Genomic DNA, 16,968 nt, shown 5'->3' on the forward strand with positions numbered 1-16,968 from the left:
ATGCAAATTTTTGACTGTGCGGGGGGGGGGGGGGGGGATGGGGCTGGTACCCCAAGGGTCAACTGTAATTAACTTTATAAGAGCAAATAAATGGATTCAGGCTCCACTATGAATACTTGATTCCTTTACATTCTGGCCAGGAGCCCTGGCCCTCTGCATGTCTCCCTAAAATGTTCTCGAAGCTGTTTGTGGCACTGCTCTCATACACCTAAAACAGTTTCAAACATGTTACTAAAAGCCCCACACCTGACAGCCGAGTTGCAAGAAAAGACTTCTAAAGCGGAGCCTCCTTTTACCCGGGGAACCAGATTCTAAAGTCTGGTGAAAAATCACTCTTAACTTATAAATTACATTTTGAAAAGAATTATCGAGAATTTAAAAGATAGTTTTGCCTAAACAACCCTGTAGAGTCAACACGTAAACGCACAGGCTGTTGCAGAGTTCATATACAAGGTATATCCGCTCAGTACATACATGCCCTCAAAAGTCTCCGCAGTAAGTTGCTCCCAGGAAGGGCAACTTGCAGCTTCTCGGCTCACCTCTGGCTCAGCCTCACTACTGAAACCGCGGTTCTTTCTTGCCCACCCTTTATTCGGTGAGGGCATTCGGCTGAACATGCTCAACCGCAACGCGAACATAATGCTACTCCAGGGGTTGGTACTGACGGGGCATGCTCTCCTCACCTGGAAGGCCCTCGTGTCTGCATTTTAAGCACAGTGGGAGCTGCAGTATGTGTGGCCCAGTCCAGAAATGCTTACATAACAGGCACACAAAAACTTCTATTTTCCCAACTTCCCCAGGTGTATCCCAAAGTACTTTTTTTTTTTTTTATTCCATTTGAATCCATTTCATCTGGAATTGAGAGAATGGAGGGGAAGGTTTCTATATTTCAAAATAACTTTTTTAAAATGTAGAAAGCATTTCCTCTTAAGACTTACCAAAACGTAAACCCCAGCACAAATACCGCCTCAAGTGCTTGGGGACTAAGTTGAGGCTGTGCTTTACTCACCTAATATTGCACTGTTAAGAGCTGAGCACACAGGTTCTCTCTGAATTGGGTCAAGCTGATTTCCAACTGGGCTGTTCCAAGGATCTGAATAAGCGAGTAAACTGAATGCATCCTGTTGAAAACATAGTTTGGTTTTTAATTGAAACACTTAAACCACTGTGGTCCCCACTTACAAAGTTGAGAGACAAAATACACAGCTTCATGGCCCTAGACATTTAAACCCACCGACCCCTATGATTATGAGGCTATATGTTTTTTAACAACTAGATTATGCAACAAAGCCGAAGCGGTTTTCATTTTTCTTTACTGTAAACAGACATTCTCAGTAATCTTCCCCCATCCCTACAACACATGCAGAACAGCAGAATTAAAACGAACTCTTCTGGAATGTGCTAATTAAAGAGGAAGACAAAAACATTCAGATGCTCTATCACTTATTACCACTGATATGAATTTGACATTAAAAGGATAGGGCCTCCCTATGTATTTTCTAAACAGATGGGGGAACTCGCTACATCTCACTGGATGTCATTTTCTCACTCAGGAATCAAAAAATGAAACTGGTTCCCCTTCATGAACATTCAGTAGTTCCAACTATCCTCAAGCCGCCCTTCCTAAAGGAACTGACACACGGTCTTTTCCATCAATCACCCTTTCTGTCTCCTAAGGGAGGCGCACATCACAGTGGTTTCAGACACTGGTTTCAAGTTCAAGCTGCGCTGTCAGCTGCCGTGCGGCCTCTGGCGAGCAGCGGCCCAAGTGTCCGTTTGCTAATCTGTCTACAGAAGAGGTCCTACCTGAGAACATCATAAGGACGAACAGCTCATTAGCAACGTCAGTTCATTCTCATCTTTCAACACGTGATTTTTTTTTTTTTTTAAGATTTTGAGCGAGCGAGCGAGCAAGAGCAGGGTGGGGGGGTGGGGGGGAGGAAGGCTGGAGGCAGAGGGACAAGCAGACTCCTGACCTGGAGGAGGAGGGAACCTGACTTGGGGCTCCATCCCAGGACCCTGCAGTCACGACCTGACCCAAAGGCAGATGCGTACCCCACGGAGCCGCCCGGATGTCAGCGCCCTAACCTGGAGGAGTAGTAGAGACCGAGAGAGGCAAGTAACGGGCCGCCCTCCCCACGCAGAAGGCGGACGTGGAAAAGTGCTGCGGAAACTATAAACTGGTGAATTCAGTGACACTTTCAAAGCTCTGGCTGTCCGTCTGGGGCCACCAGGCAGGGCAGATGTACGGGCACCTCTAAAGCCAAACCCGCGGCTCGTCCACGGTCTCACACTACCGCGTGTTTCAGTCGTGCCAGACAGCGTGCCCCCACGGCTATAAGGAAAGGTCTCTGAAGAGAAAAATGTATTCCCCGATTTGGAGGCCCCCACAGCTACGGGTACACGCTGGGTACAGGGAAGAAGCTTCCCACACCTGCTAATCACAAGACCTGCTTCTTAACAGTGCACCCCGCAGAGCTACTCAGTTCTGTCTCCCGGTTCCCTCCATCAGAATTTACTGGTGGGGAGAATATTAATGTCCTATATCCTGTAAACTAACTCTGATCAATCACATCACTTCTAAAGGACTGATCTTTGCTCAAGACCTAATTTACCCCACAACCACCTAGTGGGGGACCATCCCCATACTAGAGATACGTTTTTCAAGTATACTAAAGAATTGCCCAAGGAACTATCCCCTTGGGGCCATATATGCGGACATGCTACCAAAAAGGAGAAATGGTACAGTCCCAAATCTCAAATCCAGACCAACCATTCTCCTGTTTACACCTTTTTCTAGTATTCAAAACAAAACCTCATGGACAAAGATAATGATGTTAATAATTTATCATGCACTAATACTGGATGAAGTCATGTTTTAAGCACTACCGTGGATAGACTCATTTTATCCTCACAGTAACCTCAGGGGGTGGATACTGTTGCGTCCATCTTAAGACGCAAACTGAGGCAGGGAGAGCTTAAGAGCACACAGCTAGTGCAGAACTCATTTTAGGAAGATGCAGTTTCTTTTCATTGCCGCTCTAGATTATTGAGATGAAAAAAGCCTTAAATTCTGCTCCAGTATTTTCAATATAATTGAATAAATTACTGCACACGGCTGCCAGACACTAGGCCACGGATGACAATCACCAGGACCCAGTCCCTGTTTTCAGGACCCACACAGGTCTTACAGGAAAGTCAGACCTCTAAATAAACAATGTACCATGTACCGCTTATTAGGAGAGAGTATGTTGTGTCAAGTGACATCATCAGAGAGAGAGACCCAAGCTCCATGGAAACAGGCTGAGAGAAAGAAAGGCATGGATGGAACCACAGGTAAGGGCTTAGATCCTAAGATGCCCCTACATCTCATAAAAAGCTTGAAATTTTTTCCAATATGGCAATGGAGTTTTAAATTGAGGACTGACACGGATAAAACTGAACTTTAGAAAGATCACACAGCAACACTGAGGAACAAAGCCTGGAAGTCAGGTGAAGCTACAAGCAAGAAAACTAATAAAACCTTAAAAGGAGAAAAAGAAGGTTTACACCACCAGGTTCCCTGAATATCTATTTTATCTTTACAAAGGGAATGAAGTCAGGGCAGCAACATTAATGTTTTAAATCCTGCAGTAAAACGTAACGGAGGGTGGTTAAGTTTTGGTGGTGACCAAAGAAACTCAAATAAATTTTAAGGTCTGGTGTGGAACCCGCTAGAGTAGACAAATGCAGTAGTGCCTCTGGCACTTTCCTTTTCTGGTAGAGGTTTCTGGAAAGCAGTAGAGCAATATATAGCAAAAGCCACAATAATCCTATCCTTTGACTCAATCATTCCAGTTCTAGGACTCTCTCCCAGGGTTATAATTTTAAGGAAGAAACAAATTCCACGTGTTCCAATACAGGAACATGTATCCTATGCGTTCACTAAAGCATTGGAATAAAAGCAAAAAATCTAACAGAGCAATGCTGAAATGAACTGATCTAGCAGCACTGAAGAGATTCATGTAGCCATTTAAAAATAACTAAATGCATCGAAACTGGAAATGAGTTTTTAAAACAGTCAACAGAAACAATACAAATCAGTAGAAGTATAATTACTAGGTAAAATATACGCACATGGGGTTTAAGGCACAAAACTGAAAATATCTGTGAACTATCATGGGACGGTGGGGTGCTTTTTACTTCAGAAACAAAGATCTCCGTGGGAAGAACTTCCGAGGCCAACGTGACATCACTTAGGTGGGATTCTCAAAGTGCACTTGTAGTTGGCTTAAAATCTGTAGCAGCTTCCAAACAGGGTGAGTCTGAATGGTTCGATTTTCGCTTCGGTCGCCAGCTGGGGCTGCTCGCTCATACTGGACCCTGCACCGTTCCCACAGCCGTGCCTCGCCGCCCGGCAGCACATCCGTCAACGGTGGCCCCACAAACTCACGTGGCTGTCTTGAAAGCCACTGGCAGGCGTAGGCAGGTGGGAAAGCAAGCGGGCGGGAGCAGGGGAGCAGAGAGAAGCCGGGGGGCTGCTGCAGGGGTGCCTCCCCATACTCGGCACAGGCGGAGTGTGAGGTGCCTCCCAGTAAAGCATGTGGGGGGCTCTTACCTTCGCATTTAAACAAATCTTGCTCTCTATGCATGTGTGATTCAGATATTTATGCAGATCCACACACAATGAAAGATAAAAAATACCCACTACGATCACACGTGCCCTGAAGTGAAAAATAAAAGGAAAAGGAGTAATTTCTAAACCTTCTCAACTACGGCAAAGAAACTTTTCATGTTGTCCTCGAATCCTCCAGCTGTTCTTCAGGGGCTTATAAGCTGGATCAGTTCAGCAGCTTACTGAATCAAGGGAAGCTGAGGGAAGGGGAAGCAAGGAGTTCCGGATATTAAGAAAGTCTCATAAAGCAGCTGGCATTTGCTTAAGAGTCAGAAGGGCAAAAACAAAGCCATCCACATTCTTTAGATGAAGAAGATGAATCACATCTTTACATAATTCCATATATAACAAGGACTCTCTTTGAGAAGAGGCCACATAAAGCCATTTTCAGAGCTTCATGCACATTGGAATCAGAGCCAGTCAGCTGATGAAGTGAAATCCTACGTTTTCAAAGACACTACATAAATCCCACTCCTTCATCATGTGCCTTTAGCATAAAGTTTTAACAGGAAAACAGTCAGATGACCTAGTGTAAAAAAGTATATGAAATCTTAACATTTCGTATCCCCAAGTCTCCCCTAAAACAGCAGTTCCCCAAGTATCATCCAGAGACACCTGGGTCCAATCGGAGACCGTTTCAGGAGGTCCTGTAAGCTCCGAACTGTTTTCATAATGAAACGAAGATACTACTACTTTCTCTTGCCTCACTCGCATGCTCCCACAACCACACGGGGGGGGGGGGGGGGGGAACAGAGGCTGCGAGGTGTGTGACGGCAGGAGAGCGACTGTCCAGAGAGTGAGGAGAACGCGGCTCACCCTCCATCACACCAGCGGTTAAAGAGACTCACACAAAGGCAAAGCAATGCCACTGTTCTCATTTTCTGGAAGTTATTTTTCATAAAAATAGCCAATGGGTTTATGATTATTTGTCAATGAACGGATACAGTTTGAATTTCTAGTATGGTAAAAATAAACATCACCCATATGAACAAAACTCTTTTAAATAAACATTCATTAAATAGCTAGGTGCTACCTGCATTAGATATAGTTAAAGGGGGAGGAGCGAAGACTAGTCTGACCTCCAGGAATTCTCCACCTTACAGGGCAAACGTGCACAGCCATTTTCCTAATATATCAAAGTCTGATTTTTATTTATTTTACTTGTGTTTTTTAAATCCCAGTGTAATTACAGAGTTACATTAGTTTTAGGTGTACAATACAGTGATTCAACAATTCTAAACGCTCCTCAGTCCCTGTCACGGTAAGTGTGCTCTTCATCCCCGTCAGCTATTTCACCCAGCCCCCCACCCACTCCCCTCTGTTCTCTGTAGTTAACAGCAGTTTTCTGTCTTTTCTTTGTTCATTTGTTTCTTAAATTCCACATGAGTGAAATCGTGTACTTGTCTTTCTCCGACTGATTTCACTTAGCATAACACCCTCTAAGTCCATTCATATTGTCACAAACGGCAAGATTTCATTTTTATGGCTGAGTAACATTCTATTGTGTGTGTATATGTACAAATAATATATTAAAAAATATATATAAATATATATATACACAGCACATCTTTATCCATCTATCGAGGGACACCTGGGCTGCTTCCATAGTTTGGCTGTTGTAAATAATGCTGCAGTACACAGAGGGGCGCATGTATCTTTCTGAATTACCATTTTCACAGTCTTTGGGTAAATACCTAGTAGTGGAATTACTGAATCATCTGGTATTTCTATTTTTATTTTTTGGGAACTCTCCAAACTGTTTTCCACAGTAGCTGCACCAGTTTGCAGTCCCAACAAATGATCTGACCTTTTAAATGAAAAATTGTTTAAATTACATATTCCACCGATTTTCTTTTATTTAGCATAAAAATCATAATTTAACCGCCCCCCCTTTTCTGGATGGCTGAGGGTGGCCGTTAGAAACAGCAGGTGTGCTCTTCAGCAGATGAAGTACCACGTGCAGTGAATACACCTCCCCTCCCGCCCCAGCTACTGAGATTACAAGACCACACACGCCTTTAACTGCCGATGTGTGTAAGGGGCTCCTTATCCGCTCCCAGGCTAAGCCGATATGTTCTGTCTATACAACAGGTGCCACACTGAGGCCACAGCACAGGAGGCTATTTTATGTGTGCCGCCTTCATGCCGTGTTTGGGGGGACCAGGTGGTGCTGGCTGGCGCACTGCACTGTCTCTGTCTGGGTCAGGAAGGGGTGGCCGAGGCCCTGCTCCTTCCCACTACACCCCGTCATTGGGCTCAGGGCCCGCGCACGCATCTCCCTTTGTGTTTGGACTTCTTTCCAAAATTCAGGAGACAATACTTAAAACAAATCACCTTTGAGCCCAACCTGATGCAGGATTACAAAAAAATAAATAAAAATACAATGGCTAGGTTAGTGTTTCACAGATTCACAGGGCTATTGGGGCTTTCAGGAGTATGAAAAAAAAACTTGTAAAGAAACCTAACATCTCTACAAGGAATTGCAATGCTGACTTAAGGCAGGGGAAAACCCGACCATCTGCAACTGATCTGTAACATTGTGGCTAATGTACTAAACTGCTGAAATTTTATCCATCTTACCATCTATCATACACATCAATCCAGAGGAGATCTGAAAATGTATTTTAACTCTCCCGGTTTTGAAAGATGACCCAACGTCTCGGCAATCACCATCAAAATGAAAACCATGTAGTAGACATTCAATTCACTGCAGCCCTGAACAATGTTTGCTGAAATAAAAATATCTCAAATTTATAGTTTTATCAGCAAACCTACACCTCTCCTAATAACTCTGCCAATTTTACTGACGAGAAACTAGAACTAAACAAGTAAGTTGACAAAGGGTATACAGCGCTGACAGGTGGCAGAACTGGGGTTTAATCCGGACTTTTTACTGCAAGTCCAACCAGAATTCCTAGCACTACTCAATGTTTTACAAAATGACAATTTAACTCCTTCAACACATCTCTAATTTTTCAAGGAAAACCAAAGCTACCTTCAACATTTTTTTATTTGCCGTGTTCTTGCCACATTCTCTCCTCAGCTGTTCACTCATGGCCTGCAGCTCTCTTCCGAAGTGAATCATTCTCTCTATAGCGGCTTGACTTCCTCCACACAACTGGCGTCTTAACTGACTCGAATCAACTTCTGCAAGCAAAACAAATGAGTATTTTACTACAATGGAGAAATGAACATAAATTGCTTTAACATTTTGTACGTTTCCTTTAGCAACTACTACCTAATGGTTTATCTAAACATGTTGATTTATTTTAATTCAGTGTGAAACTTTGAAGCTAAAAGGTATACTTCCTCTACGTCTCAAGAATGTAGGCTCTGACCTCCAGCATGCAGCTGAAAGTCAGGTGACAACCCGTCAGTGTACGGTGCCCCTGGTGTCTCAGGGAAAGGTCTGTAAGACGTTAAGCACAAATCTCTCAAACTACATTAAGCAACATTAAGCAGAAAAGAACGAAGTCGGTAACTGCCTCCCAGGCTGTTCTGACGCCAAAGAGCTGGAATGAAAGGATGCCTCTCGGCGAAAAGCTAAGTGACTCCAAAGAAACACACAAGACACCATGTTATCGAAAGAGTTAATCACACACTTTTACAAAATAATTGTATGGTATATATCTTGGTTGACAACAATCCCTGGTCAATAATGTAACTGTATGGATCACTAACGACACAATTACTAATGATGACAATAATCGACAATTACTGACAGCTTACTAGCTTTTCACAGATTGGCTCATTTAATCTTCACATTGACCTATAAGTGCTTGTGATTATTAGTGTACTCATTTTACAGATGAAGAAACTGAGGCACTGAGCTCTTAAATAACTTGTCCAAGGTTATACAGCTACTAAGTGGCAGTTGCAGAAGTTGAATCCAGGTAATGTGGATCTAGAACTCCTGCTCTTCATCACCATGCTTAACTTACTCTCTGAAGGGTGAGACTGCTGGTATCTGACACAGTAAACCTGGGCTGCCTTTTATATTAATCCCCTTGTTTGAAAAAGTGTATTCTACATTGAACACATAATCCTCAACAACAATCCTCAATAAAGATCTTTTAACCTCAAAACAGTCAGAAATCTAGTGTTGCTATGGAATTCAGACAGAAGAGAATTTTGAAGCTCCAATAAATTTTCATTCTCCCACTGATGGGAAAGTCTGCTGATGGTTTAACTTTACGGTACACTCGACTACACAAGTTATCAACAAGACAAAATGATGCACGCTAATGTGCCCTACAGCCACATCATTTTTGGGGCGGTGGGGAGGAGAAGGGTGGGTCACACTTAAGCACCTACTATGTGCCCATAGGCACTAAACTACGCACGGTCACATATATTCACATTAAATCCACATAAGAAATTGTCGAATTAGAATTTATAAAATCACTGCTACCCATCTGGCCTTTACTGGTTATACTGAGATAAGTTTAAAAGCTTTTCACATCTCCAACCACAGACGTCCTGAAGAACAGGTAATGCTACCCCGAGTGGAGCTGCATTAACGACAGCCCCGCAGCCGAGTGGGGACGGTTCCGCACAGCCAATGGGCCAGCACTTAACTGCAGAAGCACAGAAGGGCCTCTGCTCCCGCTCACAGCCCCTCTCCCGGGACAGTTTCGGGACTAGGTACTACTGTCAAGTCCAGTGGCACAATACATCTTTTGTTAAATCTCATTTATGCTCATCAGCTGTAGATCAATACAAGTAAAAACATAACCTTGTAGTCATCATTTTTTATTAAAAATGTAAGAAATATCACTGCAGACCCATTTCGGTGTCACAATCTTCCATTTCGTGGTCATGTTTAGAGCTACCATTTAGGAAACCATTGGATGAAGTCTCTCCAACCCCATTGGAGTAGTGCTCTGTTTCCATGTCTACATCATTACTGGAAATGAAAAAAACAAACCTAATTTTAGAAATCGCATACTTGCAGCTTAGTTTAAAATAAATTACTACTCAACTACACAGCCTACTTATAAACTGACTTCATAATATGAGGCGATAGCAATCTGCAAAAAAAGGTGTTTAGTTCGATCCTGAAGGTCTTCAAAGCTAGCATGTAGCTCGCTCTTAACAAATTTGTACTCCTGGATGGGTAGGGGGGAAAGAGTATATGCCCACGATTTTTCCAACTCAGATCTGCACTTCGTTTTTTGTTCATCAGACCTTGCCCCACGACCCCCATCCTCACCCAGTGTTCGTTTCCAGCATTCAAGGAAGAAAAGGGGAAAACTTTATTCTCAAACTATTCCCGGATCCCACTTCACCTCTTTCCTGCCCTCACATTCATCTCTCCTAAGACGATTTTTTCTTTAATGGTCTTGACATTGTGGCATTTGTCCTCACTCCTTAGAAACACAGCCTCCCACAAAGGTAAATGATGACTTGGAAAACCACCGGGTCTGGTCCTCTCAGACCTTGTCGGCACCCGACACGATTTGCCTCCCACGGGCTTTCTTATTGGCTCAAGAATCTAAAGCACTGCCAAATCTTAATTTAAAAAAAATGCCGTTTTGTATACTCAGGTTGTTCCCCACTCTCGCTTGTGTCTCATTTACCGACGAAGAGCCCGTGCCAGTATCTGCACATCTGGACACAGTGAAGCTGTCACCGCGCATCGCGGCCCCCCCCCCCCCCCGGCACTCTAAGAATGACAAACACCTGTTCTGGAAGATTTCCCCGGTGAAGGTCTACATAAGGATTATACAGTCCAGAAGGACACACTTGATGAAAATACAGGAAATATATTAAAATGCACTTTTCTCATTTAAAAAGCAATGTATATTCAATGTAGAAAAAAGCAACACTGAATGCAGATGAGCAAAAAGCGCTCTGTGCGTGATGCCAGCAGACACGACCACTGGTGACACCTCGGAGTGAGCGAGTGAGGTTGTGTGTGTACGTGTGAGGGCACTGCTTCCATCAGCAACACATGCTGGAAAAAGACACAGATCTAGGAAGAAGGGGGCAATGGCCCCAGGATTCCTACATCAGTCCAAAATGCTTGTTTACCTTCTTTTCTTTTTAGTTAAAGTAGGCTCTTCACCCAGCATGAAGCCCAATGCGGGGCTTGAACTCGGGACCCTGAGATCAAGACCTGAGCTGAGATCAATAGTCGGATGCTCAACTGACTAAGCCAGCCAGGCACCCCTGATTTACTCTATTTTGACGAACTTTGAGAATGGATAAGAAAAATCAAACTTTAAAAATAATGTTTAATTTAATGGAAATTCTTAAGATCATAGTTTTTAGTGATCTTAATAAATACACTAAACTCTTTTTTTTGACAAAACAATATAGTATGTAGGAAGGATTCTTTCATTCAACACATGTTGAAGAGCTTCTGAGCCATGTTCTGTGTTAGGTGCAACGGACGCCATGAAACAGCCTCCGTCCTCCAGGGGCAAACAGAGGATCAGCCCTTGGATGAAAGTTATTTACAAGGCGTGACCAACATTTGGTGGGGATGCAATCAAGGAAATCATCCTGGAAGAGTAACAACGGGACTGAGTGTCACAGCCTGCTTGAACAGAAGTTAGGAGGGAGGGGAGGGAGCAGCATTTCTGATGGGGCGGAGGGTGGGGTGCAGCATAATGCAAAAAGCATAAATCTGGAAGTCAGAAATCCTGGGAAGTAGTCACAGTTCTGCAACTTACCAGCCACTAATTATTGAACCTGACCCCCCCACCCCCAAAAGTCCTTTACACTTCTGGTATTGAGCTCTACATCTGTAAAATGGTTTTACTAGTTAATAGCATCTTCAGCTACTTCGCAATCCCATGGTAAGGGCAGCCTTTACCAACTATAAAGTAACTGTTACTGTTTAACAGTGTGAGGCAGTTCTTCTCCTTCTATCCTGCGCTCAGAGGATGCTGTGTCACCAAACTCTCCCGGTGAGCTTGCTTCCCTGAACTCAGGCACTGATGGGTCTCTTTAGCAACTTCCTGCCATGAAGAGTATTTAAGAGAATAACCCACGAACTGCCCACAGTCCTGCCCCCAGACAATGGCAGAACCCTCCACCAACAACATTGTCCTGACGTGCTATAAAGCACCACAAGTACTAAAGGCTCAACTTTCTAAATTTCCATACATAATTTTTATTACAACCCAGTCTTCTAATCTTCCATTTTCTAGTTCGTCATTTCTCCTGTGAAAGACTACCCTAATCTCCTCTGCCAGGGACAGCCGTTTTTTCTACCATTCTTCTCACAACACCACTTCCGTGGATGTCCCTTGCAGCCCGTACCACACAACACCAACACTTCGGTAAGTCTTCACTTGGGACAGATGATCTGGATATTCTGATTACTCTCCCAAACTGCAAATACAGATTTTTACACATATGCCTTTCTCCAGAATCATGTTTCCATTAAGATTCCATGTTAAAAGTTAGGTTCTTTCTCCTCTGATGATAAAGTTTTGCACTGATGAACGTTCCCCCTAAATGCACTGCGACCAATCAATTCATGTGATAAGACCAAACCAACATCAAATTGATAAAATCTACCCATGATTTTTTTTTTTGTATTATCTTTATCATTTCACTAGTCCTGAACCAAAGTGAATTTAGATGCTGGATGATCTGGGCAGGCTGACTTCGTAAGAGCTTGCTCTCATACACTAGTATTCAAATGACTACATTCCACAAAACTTTAGGTTCAGGAATCTTCAACCCAAGTGTATCAAGGATTTTAGTAGAGTCCTGTAGACATCCCTCTCTCAAAGCCCGCTGAAGTCACAGACCAGGCCTAGCAGAATGTTTGACACCCAACAGGTCAATACTATGCTCATGCTGTATGTTTATTACTAAATGACTTAAGGTCCATTTGCTGCTATGAGCAAGCTTCCTAAAGACAGGCTTTCAAAAAAGATTCTTCATAAAGTTATTTGGAACTCAGGAAACATTCTACACATTTACACCAAAAAAACCCACACACAGAGAAAAAAAATAGTTGTAAATGTATCTTATGTTACTTCGAGAGAGTAAATATTCCACTGTGACTTAACTGGGAAATATAAGAACAGCATCTATGTGACCATCTGTACAGGCTGGTGCCGGCAGGAAAACTAGAAGGCGGCAGAGCCTGGAATGGATTCTTACGGCCCCGGCAGGGGAAAGAGGGAATGCAGACTAAGAGGAAGGCACAATGGAAAGAGGCTGTGTGCACAGGGGGAGACTGAAAAGCTCTGGGGAACTTACTCCCTACCCTTTTCTTGCCTGGGGGCTTGGGAACCTCCAGACCCCCATTAGAGACCGTATAATTCAATTTTTCTAAATTATTAAAAATGATGACATTTATACTTAGGTTGTTTATAGTAATGCAAAAACGAGTGAGATCACGTACCTGGTGAAGTTATTAACTTGCTGTGATCGTGACATGTTTATACTGTTTAGTTCTGGTACATTCAAATTGGATGACTGGTGTTTACTATGGCAATATGATTGATGTGCTTTATTTGATATTACACCATTACTACAACTTTCAAAACCTGGGGGGGAAAAAAAGATGAACATAGAAACACACATTAAATTATTATATTAAATTATTAAGTTGTAAATAACATACCCACATTCTGATCTTGCACTTGAAACTTTTACAATGTAGGACAGCCAATGCATTACTTAAATAGTAAACAAACAGATAACTTCTTTGAAAGGATATAAGGATATTAATTGTGGGCTGTAATTACCATCTCTAACATTTAGGGAAGGCTTAATTATGGATCTTATTTAATCCCCACAACCCCCCTGGGGGGGGCAGTGTTCTCATCACTCCCATTTAATATATAAATACACCAAAGCTAAGAAGCTGTCCACACCTAGTCAATGTATGGGCTTCAAGATGAAAGGTGGCTAAGGATACAAACCCGAGAATCATGCGCATGCAAAGGATGGTGACGTAAATAAAATGAGAGGCAGTAATGGAGAAAGGTATGCGCCAATGGAGGAAAAGCAAAGGGGTTATTACTCTATGAAGGGACAGGAAACAGTATCTGACTTCTGTTTCAGAAAGTGGAACGTACAAGGGCAAGAGAACCCCTTGGGAAGAATGGAACGAGAGAGACAAGGAAAGAAAGAAAACTAAGAAAAACTGGAAATAAACCTAGAGAAGTGATGTAAAAGCCAAGAAAGGAGAGAACTGTTGTTAAGCTGTCATCATGAAAACAGCATGGTACTGGCACAAAAACAGACACATAGATCAACGGAACAGAACAGAGAGCCCAGAAATGGACCCTCAACTCTATGGTCAACTCATCTTTGACAAAGCAGGAAAGAATGTCCAATGGAAAAAAGATAGTCTCTTCAACAAATGGTGTTGGGAAAATTGGACAGCCACATGCAGAAAAATGAAACTGGACCGTTTCCTTATACCACACACAAAAATAGACTCAAAATGGCTGAAAGACCTAAACGTGAGACAGGAGTCCATCAAAATCCTAAAGGAGAACACAGGCCGCAACCTCTTTGACCTCAGCCGCAGCAACTTCTTCCTAGAAACATCGCCAAAGGCAAGGGAAGCAAGGGCAAAAATGAACTATTGGGACTTCATCAAAATAAAGAGCTTTGCACAGCAAAAGAAACAGTCCACAAAACCAAAAGACAACCGACAGAATGGGAGAAGATATCTGCAAATGACGTATCAGATAAAGGGCTAGTATCCAAAATCTATAAAGAACTCAACACCCAAAGAACAAATGATCCAATCAAGAAATGGGCAGAAGACACGAACAGACATTTTTCCAAAGAAGACATCCAAATGGCCAACAGACACATGAAAAAGTGCTCACCATCGCTCGGCATCAGGGAAATCCAAATCAAAACCTCAATGAGATACCACCTCACACCCGTCAGAATGGCTAAAATTAACAAGTCAGGAAACGACAGATGTTGGCGGGAATGCGGAGAAAGGGGAACTCTCCTACACTGTTGGTGGGAATGCAAGCTGGTGCAACCCCTCTGGAAAACAGTATGGAGGTTCCTCAAACAGTTGAAAATAGAGCTACCCTACGATCCAGCAATTGCACTACTGGGTATTTACCCCAAAGATACAAATGTAGGGATCCGAAGGGGTACGTGCACCCCGATGTTTATAGCAGCAATGTCCACAATAGCCAAACTGTGGAAAGAGCCAAGATGTCCAATGACAGATGAATGGATAAAGAAGAGGTGGTATATATATTCAATGGAATATTATGCAGCCATCAAAAGGAATGAGATCTTGCCATTTGCAATGACGTGGATGGAACTGGAGGGTGTTACGCTGAGTGAAATAAGTCAATCAGAGAAAGACATGTATCATATGACCTCATTGATATGAGGAATTCTTAATATCAGGAAACAAACTGAGGGTTGCTGGAGTGGTGGGGGGTGGGAGGGATGGGGTCGCTGGGTGATAGACATTGGGGAGGGTATGTGCTATGGTGAGGGCTGTGAATTGTGCAAGACTGTTGAATCACAGATCTGTACTTCTGAAACAAATAATACAATATATGTTAAAAAAAAAAAAAGAAAAAAGAAAAAGAAGATAGCAGGAGGGGAAGAATGAAGGGGGGAAATCGGAGGTGGAGACGAACCATGAGAGACGATGGACTCTGAAAAACAAACTGAGGGTTCTAGAGGGGAGGGGGGGTGAGGGGATGGGTTAGCCTGGTGATGGGTATTAAAGAGGGCACGTTCAGCATGGAGCACTGGGTGTTATGCACAATGAATCATGGAACACTACATCACAAACTAATGATGTAATGTATGGTGATTAACATAACAACAAAAAAATTAAAAAAACAAACACCACCACCAAAAGCCTGAGAGACGAAGACTGGTGAGCCCAGAAAAGGACAAGAAGAAAAGAACCGAGCAGAGCAGAACTTGCAGGGGGCTGGTGGAGAGAGGATGAGAAAGCAGGCAGCCCAGCGAGGCGTGCTGATGGATGGACCAAAGCCACACCGCCACAGCACCCCCTTCACATTTCTACTTCATCAGAACACACGGTGATCTTCTATCTTTACCAAATGTCTATGACTTCATTTCCAGAGACAACTCCAATGTTGACCTATGTTTATGAAAATCTGCTAATAACCTATTCTCAGAAATAGCTCTTCTTCAAGTTACCTTCCTGGTATTAAAAACACACCAATCTGACCCACTGACAATTATTCTTCCAGAACATCGTGAGATCAAGTATGCACGCGTGCAAAACAGCTATGTGGAAATGTCCAGATTTTTAAACATTTTTAATTCTGGTTCAAAAGCACAAAGAAGGGTAAAAACTTAAAAGTGCTGTCATAACACTGAGTCTCACCAGAAAAATGTGCAGTACCTCCTTTGCCTGAGGCTAAGTTGTGTATGTTCATCCCATGGCTGGGGCTCATGCTCGGACTACTGAAAGGTCGAGGGCTCACAGGGTAACTGTCTTGAGATTTTGGACTTCGGCCTCCCAGACATCGTACTTCACTATCTGTACCATTCACCATTTCTATAAACTGACGCACTCTAAAAAAAGAAAAGACAAATTGACTTAGATAATTTTCAAATAGCAGTTTATTTAGTAACAACAGATTTCTGAGGGGACATATTTTAAGAACCGCCATTTATCAGTAAGTGTGGCCTTCAGATAGTATGCTAAAAATATTAAGTATGGTTTCATCTACTGTACTGCTTAAATTTGAAGTCTTCCAGAAAAATCAGAGTATAGAGCAAAAGATATTGTATCTCCTTTATTCAAGGTTTACTGAGAAAATGAAAATCTTTTGGTAGTTATAATAAAATCAAAATGGACATTTTTTTAAGTTAAAATAATTTAATCAAATAATAATTGCACTTGATAGCAAGTCAAATAGTATGTAAGAACATGATGTGCTTTACTGAACATATGACAGAGAGCCTTGCTCCCCACTCTTCCTCATTCCTATTCCCTTCTGCAACCTCTTCACCAAAATGGGCCACATTTAAAATTTTACTCTAAAGCAAAACAATCCTGACATTTGGCTTACAAAGGGTTTCTGGTACTTAAGGGAGGTGAAATATTAAGCTTAATAACACCTGAATTTTAAAATAACAAAGAATCAGAAGACCAATTTAAAAAACGTCACATTACGATGGCTGTTATTAAAAAAAAAATGCAGAAAATAAAGTGTTGACAAGGACATGGAAAGACTGGAACTCTGGTATGCTGTTGGTGAGACTGTAAAATGGCGCAGGGCTATAGAATTCTAAGGATTAATTTCCCTAAAAAATTAAACACAGATTTACCATATGGTTCAACAATTCCATTTCTGGGTATATATCCCAAA

General features: G+C 42.5%; 1 protein-coding gene across 1 annotated transcript in view; it reads right to left on the reverse strand.

The window, feature by feature from the left end:
* The window catches only part of RANBP9 (RAN binding protein 9), a 91,723-nt gene that overhangs the window by 3,624 nt on the left and 71,131 nt on the right, over positions 1–16,968 (reverse strand). The window contains exons 9-13 of the mRNA XM_088024125.1: positions 15,978–16,168; positions 13,023–13,167; positions 9,439–9,560; positions 7,650–7,801; positions 1,010–1,121 (exon numbers count right to left, since the gene is read on the reverse strand). Of these exons, the coding sequence (XP_087880251.1) occupies positions 1,010–1,121; positions 7,650–7,801; positions 9,439–9,560; positions 13,023–13,167; positions 15,978–16,168 (722 nt within the window). The remainder of the gene's footprint in view (positions 1–1,009; positions 1,122–7,649; positions 7,802–9,438; positions 9,561–13,022; positions 13,168–15,977; positions 16,169–16,968) is intronic.

Source organism: Eumetopias jubatus, unplaced genomic scaffold, assembly GCF_037043125.1.
Source record: "Eumetopias jubatus isolate StellerSeaLion01/CBP00866 unplaced genomic scaffold, mEumJub1_p1.0 scaffold_6, whole genome shotgun sequence".
NCBI classification, from domain to species: domain Eukaryota; kingdom Metazoa; phylum Chordata; class Mammalia; order Carnivora; family Otariidae; genus Eumetopias; species Eumetopias jubatus.